General features: G+C 37.3%; 3 protein-coding genes across 4 annotated transcripts; 1 reads left to right on the forward strand and 2 right to left on the reverse strand.

The window, feature by feature from the left end:
* Positions 1-255: 255 nt before the first annotated feature.
* Positions 256-4,153, reverse strand: LOC104592185 (chloroplast processing peptidase). Of its 2 annotated transcripts, XM_010251409.3 has the most exons (6): positions 3,519-4,153; positions 2,375-2,443; positions 2,227-2,295; positions 1,049-1,135; positions 790-857; positions 256-672 (listed from the first exon to the last, which is right to left on the reverse strand). In XM_010251409.3, the coding sequence occupies exons 1-6, from the start codon at positions 4,125-4,127 to the stop codon at positions 546-548; spliced, it is 1,029 nt and encodes a 342-aa protein (XP_010249711.1). In that variant the 5' UTR covers positions 4,128-4,153; the 3' UTR covers positions 256-545. The 2 variants fall into 2 exon arrangements, with proteins under 2 accessions (XP_010249711.1, XP_010249712.2); XM_010251410.3 differs by lacking the exon at positions 2,375-2,443 and having other exon boundaries at positions 3,519-4,123.
* An 8,182-nt stretch (positions 4,154-12,335) lies between these two features.
* LOC104592186 (sulfite exporter TauE/SafE family protein 3-like) lies at positions 12,336-16,926 on the reverse strand. The gene is made up of 12 exons (XM_010251411.3): positions 16,008-16,926; positions 15,718-15,877; positions 14,609-14,809; positions 14,418-14,482; positions 14,282-14,309; positions 14,094-14,185; positions 13,935-14,021; positions 13,734-13,784; positions 13,341-13,562; positions 13,072-13,165; positions 12,819-12,959; positions 12,336-12,699 (listed from the first exon to the last, which is right to left on the reverse strand). Exons 1-12 carry the CDS (start codon positions 16,221-16,223, stop codon positions 12,614-12,616), a joined length of 1,443 nt encoding a protein of 480 aa, XP_010249713.1. The 5' UTR covers positions 16,224-16,926; the 3' UTR covers positions 12,336-12,613.
* A 5,643-nt stretch (positions 16,927-22,569) lies between these two features.
* LOC148789614 (AT-hook motif nuclear-localized protein 17-like) lies at positions 22,570-23,584 on the forward strand (the record flags this gene model as incomplete). The annotated part of the gene is given in 2 exon segments (XM_088893067.1): positions 22,570-22,734; positions 22,736-23,584. Coding segments are annotated over 2 exon segments (408 nt in total), but the record flags the coding sequence as incomplete, so codon positions are not given.
* Between the last annotated feature and the right edge of the window lie 2,314 nt (positions 23,585-25,898).

Consider the following 25,898-nt stretch of genomic DNA (forward strand, 5'->3'; position numbering starts at 1 on the left):
TTAATTTGACTTTTTTTTTTATCAAAACTTAATCTAACTTTTATTATATTATATTATTTATATAAAAAATAATTTTTTATATGTATAATACTTTATCAATATATATTTATTTATTTTTATAGGGAGCTTGACTTTCAAACTAAGCCAAGCTCGAAGATATGAGCTTTTGAGTCGAGCTCGAGCGTTATGCTTTTTTTGGCGAGCTTGAATATCAAAATATTGGGCTCAGCTCCAATCCATTGTATACTACATGAGTGGGCATATAAGCAAGGTGGATTCACTCTATAGTATGAAGTACATCAGTAAAATATGGGTGACAATGACAGACAAAAGGTTGATGAAATAGGCATATCCCTGCTAAATAATGAAAAACATGAATATACAAGGACCATCCGCATCATGACAAAAGAGAGGTCTTGGAAGAAGCCTGCTTCAGAAAATAAATGGCTTCTTTCGTCCCAATGAAAGGCAGAACTCTGCAAGAAAAAATTGAGCAACTAGCATCCAACCTGAAGAACACAGCAACAGTGACCCAACAAAAGTCCTCATTCTGGTGCAGGACTGCTTTGCTCATCAGCACAGCCCTGCTGAAGAACTGTGTTACCAATCCTTGTCAATGGCCAATACCTAAATACTGATCTTCCTATGATGTTCTTGGTAGGAAGAGGTCCCCTGTATACAGGAATGAATGAGTGATTCAACTCAATTAAAAGAAAATGCATATGGGAAGATTTTGAGAATGAAAGCTGGAAAATGTGGAATTAAAGAAACCCAAACTTAATTTGCTACCATATATGTGAATCATAGCTATTGTTGCGGTTGTCACCCATCACAAATACAAAGTTTGCAGGTATTTGCTGCAGCATGACAAAGTGCAGGTCAGTTATGCTTTTCACTGAAATTTACAGTTTGTTCATGTATTCTATTTTGCAGATAAGACACGTGAAACAAGTACAGTTCGATTGAACAGTAGATATTCTTTGAAATTGTAAGTATTATATAGTGAAAGCGGGGCAGAGGCACAGAAATATGTAGGACTGAGTCATACAATTGGAGTCATATCATAAGAAGGTGGCTCAAGGATGAAATCTTCATTCCTGACAACTCCATTTACTAGCAACTTCCCATTGTGAACCTGCATTAGCAAAAATTACCAGTGATCAGATTCTAACTTCTTTGCAAATCTAAAAATGTCTTTGGAAAATGGAAAATCCTTGTCATATAAGGTCACATCGAAGTATGGAATCACAAGCCATACTAAACAATCATATACAAAGTGAATTCCTGGAAATACATCATTTGTGTATTTTGTCTTGCATTTCCCAAGTGACTTCATAAATATAACATGCTTTTTTTTCAGTGGTTAGAAAGATGAACGTAACTTAAAGGTAGTTGAACAAATGGCTAAAAAAACGCTGTGGGGCTTAAAACACCTTCGATTATGTTAACCATTTCTATTAGAGAATGTAATTTACTGAAACAAATTGGTGAGACACAAAAATAATGGCAAGCTAGAAAATTCTGGTTCAATAGAAAATGCAATTTCTAGATTCTCCATATCCAATACCTTGTCCAGCCATGCCCTTGCTGAATCCAGGTATCTACGCACTTCAGCACTTATAGCCATTGACCATGAAACCAATTGCCTTATTGCAAGACTCGGATTGACTGGATGGTTGAGCTGTTTGGACTGGGAACTGAAACCAAACATGGTTCTTGAAATGCTAGGTTATTAGAGATGTTGACTTAGTCTGAGTTCCCTCAAATAACTTTGTTGGTAGGTACTATAACTCATAATATTTGTTGTTTTAAGCATGTTGTAAAGTAGGCTTAAAAGGCGATCTGGTAGTACTGCTGTTTTTTCTTTTTTTCTTTTTTTACTTCCACATTTTTATTTTAGCAAGTCATGTGGCCGAACTGCAAGGTTGAATTGTTTGACCTGTGACCCAATAACTAAAACAAGTCAACATCCCAAGTCTGATAACACCGTGCAAAGCTATCATAAGTTTGAAAAAGATGCAGATTAATACATGACACTTCAGTTCTGGGGAGAAATCCTGCCATGCTCGTAAGCCTTTTACTCATAGCAAATGGAATTCCCTTAAGGCAGTCAACAATGTTTATCCTGGTCATAACATAAATAAATGTAAAAAAGGAAAAAATCATAAAGATTACTGACCGAGCAACCATCTGAAGCACTGCCTTTATTGATTTTGATAAACTTACCTCCACAACATCACCTTCCTTGGCAACAACTCGTTTAATAAAGACATCCTCTTCTGTATATCCTATTTCCTGTGGGGTAAAAACCAATTATTAAAATAATATATATCGGATTTGGATTGTAGAAATTTCAATCACTTACTGTTCTTACCTGCAATACTGGCGGGCTTTTGAAAATTACTATATCATTTGGACATGGCTTTCTAAAATAATATGAAACCTAAAAGTATCCACATAAAAACATCCGTTATGGATGAAACCTTCAAACTTTTAATTGAAAACCACATAAGATGATAGAGTTACTATCAATTTAACTTGGTTTATACCAGCCAAGAGGCTCCTCTATGGTTATCTATAGTTCTAGTGTTAAAGCAGGCAGAATCCATGTCATTTGTTAGATGCATTGTAGTTTTGTGTTTCTGGCCTTTTTTTGTATTGTGTTCCACTTGCCTATTGAATTCTTCTCATAACCAATGGAATAAGGTTCAGCTTCCTTAGACCAGCCTTTCTTATTAGTACCAGAGAATTGATCGTTGGTACATAAACACAAACCATTTCAATAAACTCTCCCTCATTTAAACCTGACAGGGTTTACCCCTAAACTCACTCCCACAGGTTCCTTCAGATCCAAAAGTGAATCTGCCCTTTGGAGTCATTTCATTGCATGGACTCTCTTAAATGGATGAAGTGTCCATGTTAGACACACATCAATCCATAGATTCTTGAAGGACACTTCATGTGATATTTTTCTTTTTCTCCTTGCTTATTTAACATAGATGAATATCCATTATACACAATGAATGCAATTTTTCATATGAAAAGTGATTATGTAACAAAGATGATCTTAGAGACCTTTTAACAACATGTTATATTTTTAAGAGTTTATACTTTTCTATGGGCGAGTCCTTGTTTAGAGGTTCTGATTCCCGTAAGCTATTTTTCTGACTGCATTCTGATCTATAAAGCATGGTTGAGCCCTTGAGGCGTAGCTCTTACGAGGACTTTTCCTTGTATACTTTATTGGTCTGCAGAGATACTTTTATTTTTCTTCCTAAGTTGATGATATTGTCATATAATTGAAGAGAAGAAACCAAAACGGCAAAACCTCATCCGCACTACTCTTCCTAAATGTTTTAAACAACCCCATTTTACTTCTTGAACAGTGGTTTCGTTTTCTGAGGCTATATCAAGGTTCCATTTCCATGTCTATCATGGTCCGGGGAAAAAAATGAAAAGAAAACTCCAAGCTTGTCAACAGGGGAAATAGCCAAAGAATGACCAGAAAAAATAGCTACCTTTTCAGCAACGATTCGATCTCCGACGTCGAATGTCGGATACATGGACAAGGAAGGAATGTATCGAGGCTCGGCAATGAAAGTCCGGAAAGCAAGGGAGACAGCTAATGCTGTAACAATAGTCTTTACATCGTCGGAGGTCAAATTCAACCATTCTGGCATGAGTCCCCTCTTATTCTCAGCCTCACCATCATCACCATCTTCTCCACCGCCATCCCCATTGCCGCCATTGCTATTCACCACTTTCAAAGATCGATTTTTGGTCCCCTCGGTAGACTCTCTTGCTCCATTGCATCCGATCCGCTTCAAGCGAGTTCCTGGATAGAAAAAGCGCTTAAACCCTAGGAAACTAGGATTTTTGAAGAAAGAAGTTAGTTGGGTTTGCTTAAAATATCGATTTCTTGTTAAAGGATCGAAGCTGGCGACGATGCAATCAGGATTTCTAGAGGTAGAGAGGGATGGAGTGGAATTGAGACGAGGGTTTTTCAGAGAGGAAGTGGAAGTAGAAGGGAAGAAGTTCAGTGATGTCATCTCTTTTCTCCACCTTCCCTCCAAATCCGATACCGGATAAAGCCGTTGGATGAAATTTATAATGCGCGGGCAGCCCATGGATCATTTAATGCCCTTTAAAACAATGCACTTAGGCCCGGCTCACTTCCCACACAAGAGGATCCGGCTATAATAGAGTGAACGGGATCTGCTCATCACATGGGCGCCTCACATGCACATCCACCGTAATACGGGAGATGTTCGCAATGCATGGTAGAATGTGCGTATGAGATCGGTGTGAGGCGCCCTGTGTGAGGAGCAGATTCTGTCTCATAATAGAGAGGAAAGGCATGATATCACACCACGATGGTAGGTAATTCTCTCCACTTTAATCATTAGTCCTAATAAAAATACTTGAAAATATTTGGTCCTCATGTGTATGTAAGGGTGCCAATGGACCGGTTTTGCATTGGATCCCGTCCAGTCAAAATCAATTTGGATGGATTGGACAGACCAACAACATATTGGATTGGACCAATTTGGTCCAAAATATTAATTAGATTGGATTGGACTTGATGCATCCATAATAAATTTATATTGGACTAGGTTTGATTAAGAATATCTGGTCCATTGATATAAGATAAGAATATATGTGTTAAATGGACTGGATTTGGATTGAAACCAATTTAAATCAAAACGAATTTGAACAATTTGGACGGTCTAGACATTGAATTGGACCAGTCCAAAATATTTATTGGATTGGATTGGACCTGATCCATTTATAATGGACTCGCATTGGACTGGATCAAATTAGACGAAATCTAGTCCAATTGACACCCCTATATGGAATACTGGTGTATTTGCTATTGATTAGGTAGCCTTATAGACAAATATACATGTTTATGTTTATAGGAGATTTAAAGTCCTTAAAGAAAGGTTATCACGGGTGGAGCCAAGATATTTTCATGAGGGGGGCCAAAACCTAAAGTAGATTAGGAATGGCCCATAGGGGGGCCCACCATTGACTGGGTTGAGGAGTGGGGGAGAGGGGAAATTTACATGGAAAATTGTATCACAAGTAGGAGATTTTTGGACCATAGGGGGACCATGACTCCCCTGGGTCCCCCTTGGATCCGCCCCTCTTGGTTACCACTTTTATGATACCAATTGATTGGTTATAAGGTTTTTAGATGGCATGCCTATGAATGATTGATTATGGTTGAGATAGGGTGTTAAAGATCAATTCAGATCTCTTGCCCACAAGAATTCTGCTCACACCTACCCACATGACATTACAGCTGCACATTGGGAATATCTCCCATGAATGGTAACATGCAAACATGGGAGATGTTCCCAATTTATAACTATAATGAGGTGTGGGTAGGAGATCCAATAAAGAGTGAGGAGACTAGAAAAGAACGAATTAGAAACAAATGCATCCCAAAGGACTAATGATTGCATTAGTAAGGAGTGACTTGGTAGAAGTAGAAGGCTTAAAAATGGAAAAAACTATGCTACCAGAAATACATGATACTTTGAAGAGCTTTGGCCAATAAAATCCACCCCACCTAGGGGTGTCAACGGTATTCGAAAATCTGACTTCAAAATCGAGATTTGACATAATTCAATTGAATTTGGATAATTCAAATATCTAACCGGTTGAATTCAGATATCTTATTAATATCAAATAGCTAATCGAATTTGAATTCAGATATGAATTGATTCAATTTAATAAATATCCAAATTCAACTGATTATTTAATTCTTACATATAGTATATAAAATATTTCAATATTTTATATAATTATATATATAATAATTAAATTATATAAATAATTTATATATTTATTAATAACCCAAAATAATTAATTAGTTAAATTCAAATTCGAATATTAATTTTCAACATCCGCCAGATATCAAATTAAATTCGAATATCGGATTTTCTAATAAGATTTGAATTCAGATATTACCTCATTTAATTCAGATTTGATCCACGTACACCCTAACCCCATTCTCATGAATTGGTTACTGCTTTTATGATATTGATTAAATTTTTGTATGATATCACGTCTTCCCAATATCATAGTAAAACCCTAAAATCAACAAATAAAAATTTAAAGAGAATAATACAAAAAAAAAGAGAGCATAATGATATGACAGTGTTGCTATAGCCCACTCCAAAAAATTCGCTGTATGCTTGAAATAGAATGCTGTCTTTAGCTGAGCCCAGCTGGCCATTAACAACTTTGGTGTTACATTATTTTCTAGGAAATGCCTTTCAATAATTATTTGTTTGGTTTGAAGGAAAATGTGAGGAAAAGAAAAGAAAGGTAGGAAAACTCTTACAGTGTTTGTAAAGATTTTCTTGTATTTCCTTTCCTTTCCCTACTTTTTCCTTTAAACCAAACACCACCTAAGGGGCTACATGAAATGGATGGGCTTTGAGTGGCATAAATTGCGATATGTCACACAAGGTTCAAAATATGCTAATTATTAGATGCATATCATATCATATGTATTTATTTTTGAATCCCACCCAAACACTAAGGAGATTTAGGACATGTGGCCAATTTTAAAGGTTAATACCATTCGAAGAGAGATGTGTTGACTCAAATCTTGAAACGTGAAAATATTTGTAGGGTCTGTTTGGTTTGTAATTGGAATTGGAATTGGAATTGAAACCGGCATTGGAATGGTCTATTCTTATATTTTGTTTGGTTTAGACAAAAATCGGAATGGAAATTAGAATTAATTGGAATGAGATTTTATTCCTAAGGGAGAGGGAGGGAATGGCCATTTTCTCAAATGAGTGGATGCCATTCCACTAGGAAGAATATAAATTTATTCATATTAAATATATATTATATATAATATTATTTATATTTTAAAATTTTCCTTTTATGTTAAGTAAACTTATTTTTCAAAAAATATTTTTAAGTAAAAAAATTTGAGGATTTGGGTCCCTATGGGAAACTTGTCTTCATCAGGGGTCGAGGATAAGGACAATTTTTATTCTTGATGAGAATCGAGGTCAAGAATGGAGAATATAATCCCCACCCCAAACCCTTCCCGTTGCCATTCAAAATCACCTTAATTATCCGGATCTATACGTTATTCTTTGGCACAAGAATGAGAAATCTGTTAAAATATTGATACTCTTTGAATAAAATGACTATGTTCCATGAGAGTTGGGCCTTTTTTTTTTCAATGGGTCACTTGGACTTGGGGTGTCGGGCTTCTGGGCCAGTAGATGGGCTTTCATTTAATGCGTCCGATGAGCCATTGATGGAATGATTGAGATTCATCAGGATATTCATCACCTAATGGGGTTTCCCAGTTCCCACCCGAGAGAAGGAATTCGTTTCATTTCACACATATTAAATACTTTGGCGCTAACTACCCAAAACCAGCAACGTGAACAAGATATCATGTCAGCCATCACCTAAATTGACATTCTTCACCTGAAACCATTTGTGAGCTCGACTGCAACACTTTCCTACTCATACAAAATAATAATAAAGAAACACATTTAATTCCAACCATCCAATGTTCAACCGTGTGTGTGGCCGTGGTGGGATCCATTCATCTAAATGTAACATTTGAGTCCTAATATTGGAAAATGTTCAGATAATCGGATCGGGCATAGAACTAAAAAAGGAAAAGGTTTATGGGTCAAACGTTCAATCGGGGTTGAATCATGATGATGTAACATATATAATGTAATATATATAATAATAATTATTAATTAAATAATCTATAAAAATAAGAGGTTTTGAGTTTAAATCTTATTAACATTTTAAAATTTCACTTATGTATGAATCCGAGCGATTTCATGAAACTGATACTAATTTACTGATTTTCCGATTCAACCAGTCGATTAATCGATTTTCAGCAGGTTTTAAGCAAGTTCAATTATTAAGATAGACCAAACCCCGGGTCACGATTCAACCACCCGGTCCGGTCTGATTTTCTAAACAACACAAAAAAGTCAACTGAATAACAATCGTCGGTTTCAAAAGTCTTAATGCCTTATAGACAGTTGAGTGATTTTAGGCTACGTTCATTCTGTTGGTCCAAAAAGTTTTAGTTCACTTGCTTACTGCCATTTTGCAAAACAAAGCTTTTCATTATTATCATCATCATGAAAGCATTATCCAATTAAATGGGTCGGTTACATGGAATCCTATTTCATCATTCCATTATATTCGATGTCCATATCCATTATTATATCATGGACCACTTCAGTCTTTTTTTGGTCTGACTAAGAAAAAAAGGGTGGCATTCTCATGGTAGAAGGTGATGCGTCTTTGACACATTTATTTTTCTTTACCATTCAAGTTTGTTTTCCAACCGTAAGCATGCATGAACAAGGTGATAGGTGGTCGGTCTCTGAATAACTCAGATTTCTACAGTTCACATCTCTCAATTCATGATAGAGATGTGTGGGTGCAATTCACGGCGGGTAGAAAATGAGTAGGAAAAGTGAGTAGGAAATCCCATTTAGTCTCTGAAAGTTGAAGAGAACGAGAGAGAGAGAGAGAGAGAGAGAGAGAGAGAGAGAGAGAGAGAGAGAGAGAGAGAGAGAGAGAGAGAGAGAGAGAGAGAGGATTTGGGGCCCTGTTCGGATAATGGTTGGGCATAGATTAATCGTCAGCCACGGGTTTGGTTTTGTAACAGGAGTTTGGAGACTGAGTTTGTTGGATTTTAATCTCATAAGAGATTAAATCCAATGGGTTTGATTGATCAATTACATGAGAAATTGCACCTGCACACTTGATTGAAAATTTGTTTTTTCTCTTACAAAACCCAGTTTTGAACTTGTCCCACATTGGATAATTATAAGTTTTGTTTTCAGTATTTCAATAGGAGCTGATTTACACTCCTTTAGTAGAGGAGAGTATGGGGATTCAATACTACACAACGTGCGTGCACGCGTGTGCGCGTGTGTGTGCGGCGCAATGAGGCGCTTTATAGGCGCACTTTGCTCGCACTCGCGTGGCTCGTGATGGGCGGCTTTGGTTTTGGTGCGTTGCTGACCGTTGATCACCGTTGAATGAGATCAACGGTCACGATTCGATCGGGTGTGATCAAGAGGCATAATTCAAAGTTAATAGTCACTAACTGTTAACTACTTTTTAAACAGTCACAATGTTTGAAATTGTGACTGTTCAAGGTGCCTTCTCTAAACCAGCACCTACCTTTTCTTCATGCATCTTCTCAAATTATTTAAGGAGCATGAATCAGACTCCAAAACACACAATTTCGAAATTCACTCACTCTCTCTCTCTCTCTCTCTCTCTCTCTCAGTTCGGTCTACTACAGTCTCACAGAAGGTTTCTTTGGAGACTCTTCAACTTTGCTGGTTGCAAATTCTCGCCCAAGGCTCTGTTGTATCCTGGGAACGAATTTGCCTGTAACCCAATAGCAAACTCAGTGAAACTGAGTGGGGGCAAATAACGTTCTAAAGACAGTGTTTTCAGACGCGCTTTAGAGCTTCTCCTCCAAAGTTACAGTGACCCCATCTTCTCCAACAGAGTTGGTTCAGTTCAGCTTCAAATTGGATTAATCGGATTTATTGCCTTTTATAAGGCTATGTTCATGCACCAACTAAAGCAAAGAACTAGAAAAATTAGGAATATGATTCATTTTCATATTCAATGGTAGAAACCATTCTTTTTCCTCTGTTTTATATAGAACCAAATTAAGTGGGTGTTTGACAATATGGTTGGTTTTGTTTTCAAAAACATAAACGAGTATCACATCAGTAAAGTTGTATTGTTTTAGATGACATGGCAGTTGTTTTTGTTTTTAAAAACAAAACCAACCATGTTGATAAACACCCCCTAAGACACCCTATTCCAAGGAAATCATTGAGTGTTCGACAATATGGTTAGTTTTGTTTTAAAAAATATAAACAACTATTACATCAGTAAAACTATTGTTTTAGATGACATTGCAGTTGTTTTTGTTTTTAAAAACAAAACCAACCATGCTGCCAAACACCCCCTAAGACACTATTCCAAGGAAATGTTTTCCTTTGTTTTACGTGCACGGGCAATGTAGCTTTCTGTTATGCCTTTCATAGTTTCTATGTCTCAAAGAACCATTCAACCTAAAAGCTTAAGCTGCTAAGTGAGGTCTTTGAATAGGTTTTATTCTATAACATGCCCCCTCACACGAAAGCCCATTGGGCTTTAAGTGTTGAAGCATGGACAGCACAAGCCCACTCATACCTTGTGCTAAAACTTAATTAATTATAATGGGAGTGATGAGAATTGAACACTAAACCACTTGGTTGAAGTGGCTCTCGTACCATCTCAAAGAACTATGTATTCAACTTAAAAGCTTAAACTGTTAAGTGAGATCCTTGAATATGTTTTATTCTATAACACTATGGTGATGATACTTCCTTAATATACAAATGCATGGCTCTTTATGATGGTTTGCTTCTCTTTTATTTTAGTATTGGCATCAATGAGGTGGAGGTAGAGAGTGATAATAAATGTTTAGTTGACATTCTCATTAGTAAGACATCTGCTCCATGGAGTGATATAATATTTACATTTTAAGGGATGTCAAAGAGCTGTGCAATATTCCATGAGAATCAAATTCTATCACACTCTTTGTGAAAGAAATCATTGTGTGGATCTACTAACTAGGATATCAATAAAAAGAGATACCGGGTTCTCAATTCTCTTCAAGGTCTTCCTGTGAGCTTAAGAATTTCTTAGGGTCCGTTTAGTTTGTAGTCAAAACTGGAATCAAATTGGAATTGGAACTAAAGTCAGTTGGAATGTGATTTCATTCCCAAGGAGGGAGAGAGAATGGCCATTCTCTTAAATGGGGGAATGCTATTCTACCAGTAATGGGAATGAGATTCTGATATTGTCCAATTAAACAGTTGGAATTGCAATGGTTCCAAACCCCTATTCCAATGAACCAAATGGGCCCTTGAAAAAGGATTCTATGAGTCTCACAGTTTTGCGTATTGATTGATGGGTTCTATGTTTTACTTTGTTTGAGATTGTTTATAGTTTTATTTTTAATGCTGCTAGTCAAGGTTGAGTGGGATAGGAAGTGCAAATGTTGTGGGGGCTTTGGGGCAAGGCAGGTTACATCTTCTCTTGTAGTTATCTTTACTTTTGATATTGGTTGATTAATAAAATTTTAAGGTGGCTGCCCCTCCACTTAGAGTAAAGTTTGGGGTTAAAAAAGAACATAGCAACCAAACATAACCTATAACTATAAAAGCATTATGAAACTCAAATGCAAGGGTAGTTGGGCATCCATTTTGCCTATATATCCTTTTTGGCTTTTGCACTAAGCTAGTCAGATTTTCTGTTTGAGATATCGTAATCCCATTTTTCTGTTGCCGTCAATAGTCAATGTATGGGCAATATTGTAAAGGTAGGGAGGGTTGATGCAAGGAATCATTATCCATTAGGTGCTTAATTAATTTTGGGCACATATATATATATAACTAGGGATTCAAATGGATCGGTATATTTGAATTTGATCCGATTCAAAGATTTGATCGGATCTATGGGACTCAATTTGAATTCGAATTCTATCGAATTTTCAGATCTGATTTGATCCCATTTGTTTTCTTTAAAAACTAATAAATTATTAAAAGAAATTAAAATATACCAATTTAAATAAAGAAAAACAAAAATACTTATTTTCATCAAATACATACATGTTTTTATAAAAAATAAATAATATAATAAATTTATAAAAATATAATATAAATAATATATTTATAAATAAATAAATAATATATGTATTATATATATTTATATTTATAAATATATAACACATCAGATCGGATTTCTCGGATTGGATAGGGATGACCCAAATCCGATCCAAAGATCTGACCAGGGGTACTAAATAGGATCCGGATCGGATCGGATCCATTTGCACCCTAGGCCAATCTATGCCTGGTCCATGTGACATGGTCATGGCCAAACAGAACTTGATCTTCTTGGCTTATAGATAAACACAGGTTTCACAAAGCCTAATTAATTCCAGCCTTCCAGGCCAGCTTCAAGAGAATGGTAATGGGTCTTCCACTGATGCAAAGAATTCCAACTATTTATGGTGAAGTCTGTAGAGCTTTGGAGGATGATCTATAGTACGATCAAGAGTCGTGCTACTTTCCTATCAGACTATCAATTGAGGCTATGTAGGTTTCCCTACCTTTACCTACTTTTTCCTTCAAACCAAACACAGCCTAATCGAATTATCACGGTTATTGTGGAAAGCATTAATTCCATAGAAGACAGTTTTAACTGGCAGGGGTTTTTAATGGATATTCTAATAACTTATCGACTTTGGAAGGAAGTCGCATTGCATATATATATATATATGGGGCCAAAAATGTATTCTAGCAATCACAAACATTGGCCATTACATCCAGTCTCAACAGAAGGAAATTAAAGGAGCTGATCGATCCGTAATTGTTAGTGAACATTAATTAAAGGGTAGGCTGCAGAGATAATTATATATGGAGGAGATAGATCTGAAGTGTGGTTGTTAGATATTAGAGTGGGTAGTCTTCAGTATTTTAGCTAAATTAAGAAATTAATACAAAAAGAAGAGAGGTTAATACTAAGGATTATAGTTGCAGAGGTTCTCCAAACCCATGTACTCATGTCGCTCAATCTTGTGAATCATACGTGATATGCCAATCCCACCTGTTAAATAGAACAAAAGAGCCATTAGGACTAAAGAAGCCGTAGTTTTGATCAGACTGAGAGTACTGAAAGATAAATTATTCTGTCACTTGTTTTTTTTTCAGCAGATTGATGCTCACCTAGTGAGATTGCACTAACAAAGATTGTAAGGGATAGAATGAAGATGATGAGAGACGCCCTCCCCAATAAAATGATCAGCCTTCTCACTACACGCTGCCCTACAAAGGCAGCCACAGTTGCCACGGCGGTGAAGTAGAGAGCTGCCAAATGAATAGCAAGTAATTAATATATAGGGATATATGTACTTGATTCAGTCGCTCTAAGCAAACTATACGAATAGAATCATGGAGTTTGGGTTCATTTGATGATTACCGTATGGAATTGGAAAACGCTTCAGAAGGTAATATTCCACCACGGACATGGATGAAGAGAACATCATGGCAAAGGTGGCCGTAGCACTTGAAACCTACACAGACCCAGGTTTTCTGAACTGATCAGACTCTGGATTATTATTTATTCAAGCCATATGAAGATAATACAAGAAGCTTTCACGTAAAGTGGTATCGCATTAATTGTTGTAGTTTTTTTATCAGAGAGCAGATTCAGAAGCTACTACAAGGAAAAAGAGGTAGAGGGCACACCTCGGGAGGGACGCCCATTTCCAAGAAAAGAGGACCCAAAATGAAACCTCCGCCAAGACCAAGCAGGCCACCGACTACTCCAGCCAGTATTCCGCAGCAGCAGTAGAGGATCAGTTGATGCACTCGCCAGTTTGTGCCCTTGTCTCCCTTGGATCCAATCACTTTCCATCCTTTATACAGGCTAACTCCCTCGTACAAACTCACACCGACGGCTACAGGGATCTGCAAAATATGGGAAAGAGTTTTCTTTTTCGGTTCTTGAACAGGATTTTTCCTGGGTGGTGGCTACAACAATGAAACTATGGGGCCACCACTCCGCTGAGCTTATTTAGTTCAGCTGAAAATGTAAAACCAAGGAGAAGTAACATCTCCGACCAAAGCTACAGAATGTACCTGTAATAAGTTCAAAACCCAATATATCGTCGAACAGGTTGTTGTGTGATTCTGTCTCCAAACATGTTCAGTTTTTCCGTCGGTTAGTTCATACGTTGAATGAAGCATTGGGATAACGATAGAAATAATGAGCAAGCTACACGGCTACACCTACCCCACCTACATACCTAGCTAGAGAGAGAGAGGGAGAGAGAGGCGAACCTTGACAATTTGCAGAATAAGAAAAGCAACCCAGACGAAAACGAGAAGGCCTAGTTCTTTCCAGTAGACATTCTTGAGAATGGGAACCTGGTTTTGATATAGAAGTTTAGTCTTGGAAATCCTAGGAGGCATAAATACAGCTTTAAATAGCATACTCACTTCTCTCTCTCTAGATTCTTTGGTCTCCTTTTGAGGGCCATTGCTTGTACTACTGGGTGGAATCTTATGTTCCACTTGTTCATTGCTGGTACCTGATACATATGGAGATATATATGAATCAATTCCAGGAAGAAGGAAACAAATTTGTTGCGTATCTGACAGTTAACAGAAGGAATGAGCTAACTCACCATTTGACTCCAGACGCTTGGCAGCTTCCTGAAATGATAAACAGGTTGGTTTCATCAGGAGCGAGAACAAATTCAGATCAAGTTGACTTTAGCTGATATATAATATCTATAAACAGACGGTGGATTTATGGTCTACCTTTTTCTTTATGGTTTCCTTTTTCCAGGTTTCGATGCCCTTGAAAAATGACTTAGTTGACAAGCCTGAAAATCGCAGTAATCAATCACAGAAGGCACCATTGCGACCACTATGGTCAATCAAGGATTCTTTGAGTTTGAATCAAACATGTAGCAAGGGAGAATACCATTCAATTCAAACAGCCATTATACCTAAGAAGAGGACGATTAGCAGTACTGTGAGCATCCAGTTAGCAAATATCACATTAAAAGCGACCCCAATACTGATTCCTAGCATAAGCATAGGCTGGAAGAGCATTGCCAAGTCGTAGTCGATAATGGGCATATCAAGAGTTGGATGCCTTAGCCTGAGATTGCAGTACACCGTTGATGCTGATGCACCCATGATCATACCTGGGGAAAAATGAACAGGACTATTATAATCTCAACTGTTGCTGTATGGTGGGATCAACAGAGCATAAATCGGTGAAATTCCCTTTTATCCTTCAAGCAAAAAAATGGTGGGTACGTTGTTCATGTCAAAAACATGGTAAATTCTGAAAGGTTTAACTGGGTTTTACTTCCAAGGACATTAAGTGACGTGACAGAAATTTGTGGGTACCTAGCAAAATTCTAAGAAATAATACAGTCAATTAATGGTTTCACATTTCCAAGCTCATCAAATTCATCAATAGTGTTCCAAAGTTCTATTTCAGAAACCCAATGAGATACCAGAAAAAGAAGGGTACAAAGATAAATTTAATTCGATCGGGTTAGATCTGGGTTAAGTCAAGGTAGTAGTTAATTTGTCAGGGCCTTTAAAATCCAGTGCAGGAGAAGAAAAATGAAACGGTTAATAAAAAATGAGTTAACTTCTCTACCTTGATTTAAAAAAATATTCAGTTTTGACACTTCAAACTTTGTATGCATCAGTTTTCTTCCAGTTTCATACAAATTTCAACTCGTCGGAGAGGAGCTTGACAGCTGCGCAATAGGTTTCAGCTTGGGAAAACCGAGGTATTTTGTCTAGGTTTCAATCTCTCTGCGAGTGACTAGAAGATGTTTTCAATGTACCTTTCCTTCTGAGAGAATGAACTGACCAAGGGGGGGATTCTCAGGCAGAAATGTTATGGGATCTTGAAGAACTAGGCCTAACTAGTAGAAAAAGGGAAGTGATATCTCAAGCATGAGATGGGTTTTCAACTTTTAATTCCTTCACCTCCGGCCGGCGGAGTCTATATATGGCGTTGTTTAGTTTTGTATGCATCATTAATTATTGTTCTAGCTAGTTTCAGAGTAGTAGACAAACTGCCATGTCTTACATTTCGATATTGCTGTGGATGATTTTGCATCAAACCCAATAATCAGGGTGAGCATGGGAACGAAAATTCCACCACCACCAACGCCTCCCACACTCCCAAACGCTGCTCCACAGAATCCAATTATGGTGCCAAGAACGATTTCCCACCCGAATTTCATAGGCTGTAAAGAGAAATAATTAATTAATACTTGTTAGTTAAAAGCACATACTTGATAGATTGATTCATCAATTGAGACCGGAGTTCGTCGACAAAGGAAACATTGAAATTAAATCTCATGAAATTGTACTTACAGGCCACACATGATGATAACCTGATTTACCCGCTTGCCAAATGAAAGTTTTAATTTGTACAAGATAATTTGAATGAACCTCTGCGGTTCCTTTGTTTCTTGAAGCGTCGTCTTTCAGAGTCCGCTCTGCAGAAGCAAACACAGAAACCAGAAGCAAGCTGAGCACAACCGTTGCTACCCATTGCAGAGTTTTCCATTTTGCTTCAGTTCCAGACATCGCAGCACAAGGGGAAGCAAAAGCTCGACTCCTAAACCCACTCTTTATCACACCGAGGTGCTTCAATTTCCCAAGTCTCTTATGTCGTCCAGATCAACAAGGGGAAGCAAAAGCTCAACTCCGCAGCACAATTCAGAAATTCACTGCAGAAAAGCTCATTTCGACATCAAAATCAGCTACTGCAGCAGCTGTTTGGCAGCAAACCCACGTGGTGGGGTGCCGAAAGGATTTAAAATTCGGTTTCGTGCAGAACGAAATTTCGGCCTGACTACAGAATGAGTCTTCAGGAAAACAATTCAACTCTTCAGATGATGCTTGTATGATTCTGTTGCCAATACTTTCATCTACTTATATATCACCCAAAATTTTTCGTATTCCCCCTCCCCAGTTTGGACCGAAATATTCTGCTGATTTCGTTCCGGAATTTCGGAAATTCTGACCTTGCTCAAACTGAATCCAGGGAGTGCTGTCCACTGTCCTCCACAGCCGAGTTCGTTTTATAGGCCGGATTCTATGGAATCCCACCGGCAAGTAGGAGCTGGTGAGGTACCACAGGCCGGAATAGGTGACTCAACGGCGACTGTAAAATCTAGAAGAAACAGCAGAGAAGAACTACGGGAAAGGGATCGAAATCTTTTGGCAACTAGGCCGAAGGGATTAACAATGTTAAACCCAATTTTCAATTGCTGCAGTTTCCGTCATGAGCTCTACGGGCGGGGAGATCCCGTTTATATAGCAACACTTACATTATTTTTTCACTGGTTCTCGTTTTTCTTCGAATGATAATCTAGCGGGAGCGATCACGCTGGTTCAACCGTGTGAGCTCTACCGTGCCGCTTTCTGATTGGACAGAATAAAGAATAACAAATTTCAGAATGACTCAAAAGTCCAAATTTGAGTCGATCTGGCAGAGAAGAAGAACAGGAAGAGCTATTTGTAGGATTACCGCCAGTGATCCAGCAGGACCGCTCCCGCTAGATCTTCAGTGGTCTTCTATTAATATTTTTTTTTTGTTTTTAAGTTTCTTTTTGGAAAAAAAAAATATTAAAAATGTAGACCGACATGACCCACTGAACCAGTAGAAAAAACGCACAAAACAACAAAGTTTGACCTACTTGCTCTCTGAGTCTCACTCATAATTAGTGTCAGTGTGTCAGAGCTACGGGTTCCCTAATAAAAGGGAAAAAGAATTTTTTTACTGTGACGCTAAGCTGAACTTTACGCGTTGTACCAGCATAAACCGAGTCTGAATCGTCAACAGTTATACTCGTAACAGTAACTGAATATGGGATATGGCGATGACGGTCATGTCGGTTGCCCTCGTCCCACGGGGCTTAAATGATGTGGGGGATATGATTGGCCCTGTATTTTAATTTTGATGAGGTGAACCGCTGGGGACTTGGAGTCGCGCGGAATGATACTTAATGCATGCACGTAGGGGGACAAATTAATCCAAAGGAGAACGAGGGTTCAACCGAGGTCAGCGTGGAGCTAAGATTTCTAAGATTTCTAATTCTAAGCGTGGAGCTAAGTTTCAATCGACGGTCAGATTGAATCCACTCCTAAAATGGAACTAAGATTTCTAAGGGTGGATTGAACAGTTAAAACCTTTAGAATTTTTGTGGTTTTTATGAATTTAAAAAATAAATAAAAATTAAATATGAGTCTATTTAAACTCTCTCACAACCCACAACCACTTTGGTTTCCCTTTTATTAGGAAATAACTCTCTCTGTGTAACAACCAACTGGTGAGGGCTAGTTGTACGTTCTCTATTTAAAGTTTTTATTTTTAATTGGGTATTTATTTTTTTGGTTTTTTATTTTTCGTTATTTTTTTTAAATGGAACAAAATAATTCAAGAAGTCAATCACTTTTAAGATTTTTTCCATTATCACTTTTTATTAATGAATTATTAAGGGCCCGTTTGCTTGGTGGGAAAGGGGTTGGGAATTGGAATTGGATTGACTCATTCTGATTTCAACCATTTGGTTGGGCAGAATCTGAATCCCATTCTCATTTCTGGTGGAATGACATTCCCCAATTTGTGGTAATTGTCATTCCCTCCCCTTCCCTTGAAAATGAGATCTCATTCCGGCTTATTCCAATTTTCATCTGAACCAAACAGATTATAAAAATAGACCATTCCAATTCCAATTCTAATTCCAAAAGCAAACCAAACAGACCCTTCTCTCCTTTTCTTACTAATTCATCCATCTATCTTCCATTAATCACAACACTTATTCTTCCTCCAAAAACTCCTGCATGCCACTAATTCTCTCTCCTCTCACTGATCCATTGAATTGCATAAAATTCCTTAGTTATATCTATTTATCTATCTATCTCTTCACTTATTAACTTATCACTAATATTCTCTCCTCTTTCTCATGGCTACCCTGGTTATATCTCCTCATTAATTAAGATATTGACTCTCTGTCCTCCAATAATTCATTCAGCTAATTCTCTTTTCTCTTGATTACTCCATTAAATTGCTTAAAATTTCTTAGCATATTAAATAATTGGATTTATGACCGATAACATTAGGATAAGAGTCACAAGACAACCTCTAGTGTTGATTATGGACCATTTTAGAGAGGCCACAACAAGTTAACATTTGAATCAAAATTGTTCTCTCCATGAAAGTGCTTTCGCATGTAACAACTTTTTGCAGAATTTGTGTTAAGCAATGGGTCCTCTTGATGTCATCCTCTCTACCACTAGATCTAGTTCTCCCTCTTCTTGGCAAATTAAGACTCTCGGAAGGACCCACCAAAATAAATGTAGATCTCTATTGGATGTGATACCATTGGACCTGCTCACAAAGTAGCTCCCTCTTCTTGGAAAATTAACTCTTGGAAGGCCCCACCAAAATAAATGTAGATGTCTATTGGATGTGATAACACCATTGGACCAAATGAAATCTCCATATTTCCTGTGTAAAGATTAACTAATGTAGCTGCTCACAAAGTAGCTCATTTTTTGCTCATTAATTATTGTTCCTGGATTACTACTTGCTGTTGTAACTTCTATTAATCAGGACTTGTAATACCAAGATTTGTTAATTGAATGGAAATGTCTTAGGGTTATAAAAAGAAAAATCTATATCCATTTCAATTTAATTATAATTTTATATTTATTTAATATATTTTCATTTAATTATAAATTTTAATAAATGAAATTCCATCTAATTATAAAAATTGAATTCCATCTATTCATAATTTAAAATCTATTTAATATTAAAAGGTAGGTTGTTAGACTAAATAGACTTCTATTATTTCAAAAAAAAATAATTTTAAGTTATCTAAGTTTATTCTAGAATAAATATGATTTAATTCACTTAACAATAAAATTATTAGTATTTGAAATGTAATATTTCATTTAGTTATAATTATAACCCATTTAAATTACATTTCCAAATAAATTCTATAATTTTTAGTAAACATACAAATTATATTTAAAATCCACTTAAATAGATTTCGTTTTTACTAATTTAAATTTCATTTAAAAATAAAAATGAGATAATTAATAAAACTAAAACAAGTTTAACTAGAAATAATTGATAAAAATTAAACTACTAATAACAATAAGTAGTTCATAAATTAAAAATTAAAATCTATTCAAATACTGTTAAAAGTAATATTAATAAAAATGTTAGGACGATTTAATAAAAATGATTAAAAATTATAATTCATTTAAATTTCATATAAAATAAAAAAATAATTAATTATAGTAAAAATAAATTAAGAAATTACTTAAATACAATAAAAAATATTACTTGTTATTATTGATAAGGATTAAATTTTAAATCCACTTAAGTGCAATATAAAAATAAGTTTTGTTAAAATTTATAAAAAAAGTTGTAACAAGTAATAAAATATTTTTCTCAATAAAATTAATAAAAATAACAAAATAGATCAATAATTAATATCCATTCAAAATCCATTTAAAAAATAATATAAAATTATCTAATAATGATAAAATGAAAATTAATACAAAATAATGTAAATTTATTAGTTTGAAATTTTAAGTATGGTTTGGTTGGACTTGGACTTTGCTCAACCTACTTAAGAATGATATATGGGGTTCTTTATGCTTAAATTTCACACAATTGCAAGTAGACCCCCTCTATTAGATTCCACTACCAAGAGGCATGAAAATGTCCAAAATATCCATGTACTTACTTTTGACCAAAACATTTATTTTCCAAAACTTCTCTTCACATCAATCATTACCCCAAACCCTTTTAATCTCTTTTCTGAAATTGATTTATTTTCCAAATTTGCCCTTCATATCAATCACCCAAAGGTAAAGCTGCAACTTTACACTCTTAATTTTTGTTGTCCATAAAGTTTGTATTATTATTATTATTATTTTTTGCATAAATAACCAGCCTTAATAGTAATAGCATGGGTATTTTGAACATTTTGTGGCTCTTGGTGGGGGATTCTTACAAAGGAGAACTACTTGCAACTATGTCAAAAAATTGAGGGAAGGTGATTGCAATTACCAAACTTCAAGGGAGGTTTCAGCAATTTACCCTAAAATTAAATAAATTATTACCTAATTTTGTGTGACCGCTAAGAGGGTGTTCACTTATTGTCAATATATATATATATATATATTTTTGCTTTTCAAAACAAAACAACTGACACATCAGCAAAATATATTGGTTTTGGCTGATGTGGCAATTATTTTTATTTTGAAGACAAAACCAATCTTGTAGCCAAACACCATACAAACTTAAATATATGCCGTTTGATCTATGGGTGCTCATGGTCAGGTTAATTGAATTGTGGACTCTTCTTTGAAACCGAACCAATATCAGTAATTTTTGCAATTCCTCAAACCAAAACCAAACTAATATATACTACCAATTAATTGGTTGACCGGTTTTGGTTTTTTATCAGTTCGATTCTTCGATTTAACTGGTCGGTTCAATTAACCATATTTTTTAGTTTGGTTTTCTCGGTTTGTTTTTGATGATGCACAATCCGGCCGGTCTTAGCTGTCAACGATCTTGCCTCTGAACTGAGTGGCAGGGGACCTGAAATGGAGGGGGTGAAGAAGCTCTGGGGAGAACCCGACGTAAGGGCTCCGAAGCTCAAGTTAGAATCTTTCAAAGGCAAGATAAGCCAGATAGCGCAAAGTTAGCATACCTCGTTCTTGGGGGGTAGGGAGCCTTTTATAACCACCTCGCACACTCACTTCCAGGCTTTTGTCAGATCGGGCATGATTATCTCTGAGCTCCTGCCAGTTCGGATGTCATCCCCTCTGGCCGGACAGAACCGCCACTGCTCCTTTTGTCGGAGCCGTCTCTGCGGCTGGTGACGACGGTGGCAGGTGGCGGTGGCAGGAGGCCGTTTGAAATGTGGCTGTCAGGCGTTAGATCCCAAATTAGTCAGGTGCGCCGCCCTTGGATACGGACATCCTCGGTGTCAGGTACGTTTGGTCAGTCTGGTGTTTCGGAAGCGAAGTGCTGGAGTGGCGAGCGAAATGTCTTGGGCCAGCTCGGGTCACGGCTTTGTGAGGCTTAGGACCCGAGATAGTTCGGGCTCCTTGCAGGGAGCTCGGGTTCTTACTAGGGAGTTCGGACTCCTAGTAGGGAGCTCGGGTTCTTAGCAGGGAGCTCGGGCTCCTAGTAGGGAATCCGGTCTGGTGGAGTTTGGGCTCAGTAGTGAGTTTGGACTGTTACTTTCGGTGCTCGTTTTGGGCGCTCTGATGCCCCGAGTTGCTTGCTTTTGCCACGTGTCGAGTGATTGCAAGATCGGACCAAATTTCCCTTCATCAGTTTTTGGTTTTTCAAGTTGTTATGAACACACATAGTTTAATCTGCCATGTGGTCATAAATTTAACCATATCAGATCATAGGTGAGTTACCTACTGTCAAAGAAAAACGTTTTTTAGGTCAGATATGCTACCCATATCTATCCACAAGATACTACAACGGCACATATGGGGAACAATCTTCTCATGAATGACAAATCGATAACATATAAATATGGGAGATGATTGCAGCATTCTTACGACTAGGTGTGGATATATAGTGTTCTCATGGGTAGCAGATGGAGCTCAACACTCCTCAAATAGCCATCTATATATATATATATATTAGGAAAATTAAAATCAAAGACAAAGAAGGAAATTTTAAATGATTTTTGGCTGCACTAGTTCTGGGGCTTGTCGGCAGTATTGAACCAGTTATTTATACCCAGTTCCGAGCTTGCATTGACGAGTGCACCCGCGAATGGGAGGCGAAAATGTGTTAACCACGAATTAATGAAAGTTTTCTCCGTTAGCTGGTTGAACCGGCTATTGTTGACTCTCCTCCACCGAATGCATTTGGCAATGACGAGCGGAAGTTGTTTGGAAACCGAGAGGTCGACCACCTGGGTCGAAGAACAAACCCAAGCCACCAATCATTATTATGAGAGACAACGACTACGCCATGTTTGGAGGGATTTTTGTAGGAGGTCATCGTTTCATCTTCCTCTCCGAAGTCGTCTCGGTTTACTATCTCTCTTGCAGGAGGTCACAGGTAGGTGTTTGGAGGGACTGTTGTAGGGTCACTCGTCGCTAGGAGAACCATAGTTCTAGTTGCAGTATCTTTTATTAACCCTATTTTCCACTGTCTTCCTGGTGAAGATGAAGAAAGCGAGGACATTAAAGCTGGTAACATGGTGGGTGGAAGCGATTCTTGCACGAGTAGCATGTCCATGTCTGTTTACAGTGTTGCAGTTCTAAGCTCTTTGAATTGCTAGATCCCCCCTCAAGTCTCGCCGTGGCCTCCCACCTCATGTCCTCCGTACTGAGAACTGTGAATACCAGAAAGGGAAACAACAGAAAAAGAGAGGAATGGAAGGTGGTTGCAACCCTGTTTGTCCTTCAGATTGGACCTACCACCGGAGAAGACGAAGAAGAATAATGGAGTCAAAGAAGAAGGGAAGAAGGATATGTCGCCACCGCCGGAGCTCTGTCGCCGTCGGTTCGCTGCTGGAACTCTGTCGCCGCCGATGGACAAGAGTTACTCTGTTGTATGAGTAGGGTTCAGTGGAGAGAAACGGAAGAAAGAACTGAAAGAAGAAGAATCAAAAGAAAAAGGGGCTTTTTGATGGGTACTCGACCGGTTTGTATTCACGCGAACCAGTTCATTTCTACGTGAACCGGACCAGACCACATTAACGTTCAAACGCACGTTAACGTTGACCTGTTCAACGTTTCGATCACCCCATTCGCGGGTGCATTTATCCAGTGCACCCACGGGTGCACAGAATGCGAGCTCCCCAGTTCCTAGTTTGGTGCAACTGTCTGCAATAAACCTGCTGATATTTTGGCTAAACCTTGATTTATTTATTTAAATATTTTGGCTAAACCTTCAATTCATCAAAACAGCTTAACCACTCTGTTAAATAAAATATTACAGAGATAATCAGGTGTTCACTGTTCAGTAAGTTCTTCCTTAGATGATGAAGGAATCTTTCACGTGACATTTCAGTAAGGTCCTTATCAGGTTGATCATTCACCACAAGTTGTACCCATCCCAGCAGACCTACAGTAATAAGGCATGACTATTTAGATCAGTTCTTCTGGTCGACCTCAACCGTGTATTGGAAAGGCGTTATCTCTGAAATAGAGAGTTCACTTCTGCTTCATCATAATTGTGCTAAATCCGACAGTCATTACGTTGGATGTATCGTTTTCCCCACAGTCGATCTTAATCTGATCTCAAGGTGGATCCATGGCGATACATCAAAGTTTTGATTTCACTGAAATAGTATTGTAGCGAGCAAACACTCTGAGTTAAGGGCATGGTTTTCAAAACCGGATCGGACCGGAAAAATCGAGAATCAGTCAGGTGATTGATTCCGTTTTATCTTAGAACCGTTATTTCATCAAAAAATGTTGATTTGGTCAACAAATCGCTGACCCGGGTGGTCAACCGTTCGAACCATCTAATGGTTTTGGCCGTTTTTATTTTTTGTCAGAATGGGCTGCCCATTCAGTTCAAACGGTCCAGTCCAAAATTAATTTGGATGGATTAAATGGACCATCAAGACATTGGATTGGACCAATTCAGTCCAAAAGAGTTATTAGATTAGATTGAACCCGGTCCATCCATAATAAATTTATATTGGATTGGGTTGAATTAAGCCAATATCTGATCCATTGATATAATAAGATAAGAATATAGGTGTCAATGGATAGAATTTGGATTGAAATCAATCTAAATTAAAACGAATTTGAACAGATTGGGTGATCCAGATACTGAATTGGATTGATATAAAATGGTCTAAAATATTTATTGAATTGGATTGAACCTAGTCTATTTGTAATGGACTCACATTGGCCAATTGACACCCCTACTCCGAATAATGGGTGTTATGTCCTGGAGGAGAATCACTAGTAGCTATCCTTTGACAAACCCCAGCCTATTTAAAAAAAACTTCAGATTTTTTTTTTTTAATTTTTTTTTTCAGATGAGGAAGGTCTTTTAGTTGGAAGCAAGGTTCAAAATATGGATAGGGCCATACATCAGTTTCTATCGGTACTGTTTTTATGCTTTTTTTTATTATATTTTTTGAAACTGATTCAGAAGGGCCAATTTAAGGCCAATCTACACCCTGAACTACTCGCCGACCCAAAACACCCCCTGTAGGGTGTATCGGAAAGGCTCCGATATGATGCGTATTAATTATACGGACGAATACGTGGCAAAATTTTGATGCTTCGTTGGAAGTGATTCTACCAATAAAAAGGCAGAGATAACTGTACAGAGGGTCATTCTTTGTCTCCAAATCTTTTATTTGCCACGTGGAAAGATTACCGGATCTTGACCGGCAAACTTGTATGGGTAGAAAGGTTTCCTAATTTGGTAAAGTTGATAGCTTTCCTGTATGATTTAGCCCATTTTACGGGATATGATATTAGTCAATCCAAATTATCCATCGGATAGGGGAGGGATGGGACCCCTTGGATTGGCCACGTGTTCAATCCCATTTCCCATTCCACCCTGCACCCCCTACCTTGTATCTTTCCTGTGTAATATTAGCATTTAAAGCTTCAATTATTTATTTAGAAAGTGTCCTAGTGCAGATAAAAGGAAAAATAAAAAATAAAACTTTGATTTAGATACATAGCTAAAGCTAAAACTTTGGAAGTGAAAGTTCTCTTCTATATAGAGGATGAAGAACAGATAATGTAGGCTCCTTTTGACCCTCAAACTATTTTGACACATGTAAGATTCCTGTCTCATTTAACGAGAAGGCTGAATGATCAAGGAATCTTCCACGTGGAAAATTAGGTAGCCCCCAAAATGGCCCTTTCTATTCCTCTTGCCATCCTTGGTTAATGGGACAAATTTAAGGCCAAAAACCCTTACCTAGTGGTAAGACTAAATCCTGTTTTCTTTTTGTTCAATTCCACACATATTAAAAGACTTGGCAGTTTGCAGTGTACAACTAAAATAAAAAGAAACTAATAAAAAAGTTGAATACAGGGTTGTATGATGAGAGAGAGCTGGTCAATCAAATCCACAAGATCTTGTACTTGGTGAATGGTTTGATCAGTCACACCCCGTTCCTCTGCACAGTATTTTCAAAACCGGATCGGATTGGATGAATTGATCATTTGATTGGTTTTATTTTACCTTAAAATCGTTTTTTGACTAAAAACTATTGATTT

Source organism: Nelumbo nucifera, chromosome 8 (assembly GCF_055504915.1).
Source record: "Nelumbo nucifera cultivar China Antique chromosome 8, China Antique-T2T, whole genome shotgun sequence".
Taxonomy (NCBI): Eukaryota; Viridiplantae; Streptophyta; class Magnoliopsida; order Proteales; family Nelumbonaceae; genus Nelumbo; species Nelumbo nucifera.